The 5,149-nt window shown below is 48.3% G+C and overlaps 2 protein-coding genes across 2 annotated transcripts; both read left to right on the top strand.

Moving 5' to 3' along the window:
* Positions 1 to 2,200: 2,200 nt before the first annotated feature.
* LOC109863049 lies at positions 2,201 to 3,479 on the top strand. The gene is made up of 3 exons (XM_020443226.1): positions 2,201 to 2,416; positions 2,612 to 3,279; positions 3,359 to 3,479. Exons 1-3 carry the CDS (start codon positions 2,201 to 2,203, stop codon positions 3,477 to 3,479), a joined length of 1,005 nt encoding a protein of 334 aa, XP_020298815.1.
* A 21-nt stretch (positions 3,480 to 3,500) lies between these two features.
* LOC109863050 lies at positions 3,501 to 4,941 on the top strand. Its single transcript, XM_020443227.1, has 2 exons — positions 3,501 to 4,178; positions 4,390 to 4,941. Exons 1-2 carry the CDS (start codon positions 3,501 to 3,503, stop codon positions 4,939 to 4,941), a joined length of 1,230 nt encoding a protein of 409 aa, XP_020298816.1.
* Positions 4,942 to 5,149: the final 208 nt, after the last annotated feature.

Here is a 5,149-nt window from a genome sequence, read left to right on the forward strand (position 1 = left end):
AAAACGTTTGTAACGTCCCATTTCGTAATTTCGTAATTTTAATTTTTAATTAGTCAAAAATAGTATATTTAAGCATCACTCTCTTAAGATGCAAACGTGTTTTTAATTCCNACGTGTATGTTCTCAATTGTGGCTCTCTTATATTTGTTCACCTTTTCCGATTTTTAGTTTAATTTTATTTATTAGCACTATTTCTGTTATATTATCACTTTTATATTTCACTAAGGCGTGCCACCCCCCCGAACGGGTTCCCATCTTGTAGTAGCTCCGAGGCGGGAGCTCAAAGCTCGCGGAGCGCTCGATGCGCACATGGTCTGGCCGCCTCGCAGTAACTACACGAAACGTTATTTTGTTCACAGCATGTGCTAGTGGCGGCGTGGTCGGGCATTGATCGTCAGCTTCTCTCTGAACGCTGGCGGATCTGCCTGATCGTGCCGTCACAATAGAAGTGTAATCTGACGAGACAATTGACCACAGAAAGTGAGCATTTGGTGTCCTCGGGGGTTGTGGGCTCTTGCGCCGGGCGGTGGTCATCCGCCATGGTCATCCAGGGATAGGCCCGTCTGTGACCAACTAAGAGGAACCCCTCAAGTTAAGGTGTGAGCGACCGTGCCGAGAGCTGCGTGGCGCAAGGAGAGTTGCGTCGTGAACGGTGCCTTCTGGATACCGGGCGAAATCCAGGAGTACTGAGCCAAGCCCCAGCCATTCGCGGCTCTGGCTAGGTGAGACCGCGCGACCGCGATACTCGTGGGAACAAAATGGAATTTAATAAAAATACAATCACCCCCAAATCAGTCCCTAAAAGCGAAGCCTCCTCTGGAGGTAAACGCCCAGGAGAATCTTGTAGTGCGGGAGCGGGCTCAGAAGCCCAATACCCAAAATACCGCAAAGATATAGCGGGGCCGCTAGGCGCCGTTATAATAAACAGATGCTAGCCGGGGAGAGTGGGGCCAATAAGGCCCCAGTCCCTCAGCAGCCTTTTGCTAAAAAAATGGAGCTGGGGGTGAGCGGGCTTTGAGTGGCGCGGCAAAGCGCGCCAGGCCGGAGCACACTACTCCCAGCCCCTTAGAAAATCGCCAGGGCAAGAGACTCAGAAATGAGAGGTCGTATGCACAGGCGACAATAGGACTGGTTAGGATAGCCCCCGTACTGGAGGGCTACCCTGACAAGAAGATAGGAACCGATGAGGCGGTAGAGATCAGGAAACTGATCAGGACTCTCATTTTCGGCATGTCCAAAAATGACAAAGCCCCCACCTTCACCGGTTCCTGGGAAAGGGATGGCGCACTCATTGTCGTGTGCGCCAATAAAGAGTCGGCGGAGTGGCTTAAGGTTCACTCCCCCGAAGCAAAAGTCAGGGAAATTCCTCTGCGTGTGCTGCCGGTCGGTGAGCTACCCAGGCAACACCGGGTGGTGGTGCATGTGGAGGAACCTGACATAGATGTTGAGGAGGCTCTAAAGCTCCTCAACCAACAGAACACAGAGCTGGCAACCAGTGAATGGGTCGTCAATAGAGGGACGTACAGTAGGGACGCCTTGAGCGCCCACTTCTCTTGCCTGGTTGGCGACTCGGCACTGGAAGCCTTGAAGCACTGTGGCTTCAGACTTTTTCTTGGTCTCGGCCAAGCCACCGTTAAAGTGGCGGGACGGGAGCGCGGAAAGACGACTGAGAAGAAGAACGCGTCGGAGGATGTCGAGACTGCCTAAAAATGGCTCCTCCCGGCATCCAAATGACCCAAATTAATTTGCACCACAGCAAAAGCGCCTCGGCTATCTTAGCCAGGAGTATGGCTGTGATGCATACAAGTATTGCACTAATCCAAGAACCTTGGATTGTTAACGGTGCAATAAGAAGTCTGAGTGGGTGTGGCTGTTTATACAAAGCACACTCGGAAAAAAGAGTAAAATCTTGCATAGTAATTACAGGACTAAATGCTATCTTTCTGCCACAGCTCAGCAGCAAGGACCTCACAGTCATCGAAGTGAAAGTAAAGTTGGCCGAGGAAGAGGACATGGAGGTACCCATAGGATCAGTCTATATGCCCTACGACTCCATGGACGATCCACCACCAAAAGAGGTAAAAGTCCTGCTATGCTAGCCTATGCGGAGGCCGGGAGGCTTGAACTCCTGCTGGGTTGTGATGCGAACTCCCATCATGTAGGATGGGGAAGTGCAAACATCAATCCGCGGGGGGAGAGTATGCATGGCTTCCTAGTGGGCACAGGGCTAACCATTCTTAACAGAAGAAACGAGCCGACATTCCTGGACTCCAGAAGACAGGAAGTCATTGATATAACGGTTTGTACAAAGAAGGTGGCGGGTCTGGTGAACGACTGGAGGGTCTCGGATGAGCCCTCTGGCTCTGATCACAGACAAATACGCCTAACTCTTCAGCAACTACCGCAAATCAGCTGGGTTNGTAATCCACAAAAAACCAACTAGGGGGGCTTTAGGGCTGATCTTAAGGCGCAGCTCGTTGAGACCCCAACCAGTTTCAGGACCACAAAAAATCTGGAAAATGCGGCGGACTTCTTAAAGAACGCCATTGCAAATGCCTACGAGTTAAACTGCCCACCAAAAGCAAGGAGCCCGGTGACTAAGATCCACTAGTGGAACAAAGAGCTTGAAAACCTCAGGTTGAAAACGAGGAGGAAATTCAGTAAGGCAAAAAGAACCAGACTTGCAGCACACTGGGAGGCTTTCAGAAGCTCTCAACGAGAGTACAGCAAGGAAATCAAGAAAGCAAAGTACAAAAGCTGGAAACACTTCTGTGAAAGCATTGAGAGTGCCCCAGAGGCATCCAGGCTTCACAGAATTCTCTGCTTCGATTACCGTCCCCAACTGGGCTGTCTTAAGCTTCCAACAGGGAATGTTACTGAGGAGGCGTCGGACACATTAAAATATTTAATGGAAATCCACTTCCCAGGTTTTGACAATAACATACAACCTCGCCGGCCGAAACCTAGGGTATATAAACCCAGGGAGTGGCGTCTGGCAGCTGAGGTTGTCCATCTAAAGGGAGTTGAATGGGCTATTAAGACCTTCAACCCATATAAAGCACCTGGACCAGACGGTATCTATCCCGTCCTTCTTCAGAAGGGACTGGGGGTACTAGTCGGTCCACTTACTAAAATCTTTAAGGCAAGTATAGCCCTAAGACATGTTCCTAAGGCCTATAATGGTACAAGAGTGGTCTTTATCCCCAAGCCTGGCAGAAATGGATATATTTCAGCCAAGGATTTCAGACCAATCAGCCTTCCTTTCTTTGTACTTAAGACGTTGGAGAGGCTAATCGACGGATTCTTGAAGAACGGACCTGCTTACATATCCACTGGCCTTTTCCCAATATGCTTACAGGGAGGGCAGATCCACGGATACCTTGCACCACTTTGTGAGCGGGGTCGAGAAGCAATTGGAGGCAAAAGGATATGTCCTGGGCGTCTTCCTGGACATTGAGGGAGCTTTTGATAGCACCTAATATGATGTAATCGGGAAGGCGATGACCAGACACGACATTCCAGCCGCACTAGCAGACTGGACACAAAACATGCTAACAGGAAGAATCCTGATTGCTAATCATGGGGACTCAAACGTGCATGGTTTTTCCACCAAAGAATGCCCGCAGGGGGAAATTTTATCCCCCCTGCTGTGGTGCTTGGTCGTGAACGAACTTTTATATAAATTACAGAAGACAGGTTTTCTCGCCTTTGGCTACGCTGATGTGGCCATTATAGTGCGAAGCAACTTTCTTCCAATACTTAAAGAGACTATGGGAAAAGCTCTTAAGATCACGCAAGATTGGTGTCAATTAAAAAGACTTAGGGCTAATCTATCAAAGATCAAGGCCATGATTTTCACCAGGAAATACAAACCTGAAGCCATTGAGCCGCTTAGACTCTGCCGGGAAGATATAGAATACGTCCAGTCAGTGAAATATTTGGGAGTCCACTTAGACACCAAACTGAATTGGAAAACACATCTCGATATAAAGAAATCCAAATTCTACGCCTCATACTGGGCGTGTAGAAGAGCAATGGGAAAATCCTGGGGTATTAAATTAAATACTGCCCTATGGATATACAAAACGGTATTAGTACCGAGGTTACCGTATGCTGTTGTTTGGTGGCCCAGAGTGGAAAAGATGGAGTCAAAGAACCTACTAAAAAGCCTATACAAGGTAATTACTTGAGGGCTGCGGTAGGGACTATGAGAACGACACCAACAGAAGCGTTGGAAGTGGCGCTCTGCATTCCACCTCTAAGATTGACTATCATATCAGCGCTGCCAAACTCACAGCATATAGACTAAGGTGTCAGGGGGAGTGAAGAGATTTCAGAGTAGGTCATACCAAGCTCGAGTTTCTTCATAAACCTTCCCTTACCTTAAAGCAAGACAGAATATCCAAAGTACGCCAAGTGGACAAGGCGGTCTCCATAAACTTGACTACCAAAGCAGACTGGAAAAACAGAAATCTTCTGAACCAGCCTAGCACTCATGCATGGTTCACTGATGGATCTGGAGCAAACGGCTGCTATGGAGCAGGCATATACTGTCCAGGATCAAATCACAGAAAGGTTTTCTCTCTGGGTAAACTGGCCACGGTCTTTCAAGCGGAAGTCCTGGCCATTCTGGAATGTGCAAGACTCCTACTCTCAAGAGAGACAAAAACTAGGAGGATCAATATCTATACGAATAGCAAAGCAGCCATAGGAGCTCTTGCCAAAACCACCACTGAATCTTTAGTGGTTTGGGACTGTATGCAAGCTCTAAACGGATTGGGCGAGCGAAACAACATCACGCTTGTCTGGGTACCTGGCTACCAAGGTATCCAAGGCAATGAAGTGGCTGATAGTCTGGCAAAACTATGTATCTTAGAGGAACCAGTCTGCCAGATAGTTGGAGTTCCCTTTGCAACAGGGAAAAACCATATCAAGGACTAGCTGAAAAGGGAGCACAGGATCTCTTGGGAGATACTGAAGAGCTGCTGCCAAGCTAAAGTCCTGATGACTCAGCCATTGCCAGGTAGGACAAAGGAACTACTGACAATGAGTAAGTACAGACAAAGACTGTGTATCGGTTGATACTCTATTGACCACAGTACGATTCGACACCGCTCGATTCGACACAGATTTATTCGACACCAAATTA

Source organism: Pseudomyrmex gracilis, unplaced genomic scaffold, assembly GCF_002006095.1.
Source record: "Pseudomyrmex gracilis isolate BER0280 unplaced genomic scaffold, ASM200609v1 scaffold_2994, whole genome shotgun sequence".
Taxonomy (NCBI): domain Eukaryota; kingdom Metazoa; phylum Arthropoda; class Insecta; order Hymenoptera; family Formicidae; genus Pseudomyrmex; species Pseudomyrmex gracilis.

Coding starts and splice junctions, on each gene's coding strand:
- LOC109863049 (XM_020443226.1), top strand. CDS start 2,201: ATGCATGGCTTCCTAGTGGGCACAGGGCTAACCATTCTTAACAGAAGA. Junction 3,280..3,358: donor CCTTTCTTTGTACTTAAGAC/GTTGGAGAGGCT, acceptor ATATGCTTACAG/GGAGGGCAGATCCACGGATA.
- LOC109863050 (XM_020443227.1), top strand. CDS start 3,501: ATGACCAGACACGACATTCCAGCCGCACTAGCAGACTGGACACAAAAC. Junction 4,179..4,389: donor TACTAAAAAGCCTATACAAG/GTAATTACTTGA, acceptor CTTACCTTAAAG/CAAGACAGAATATCCAAAGT.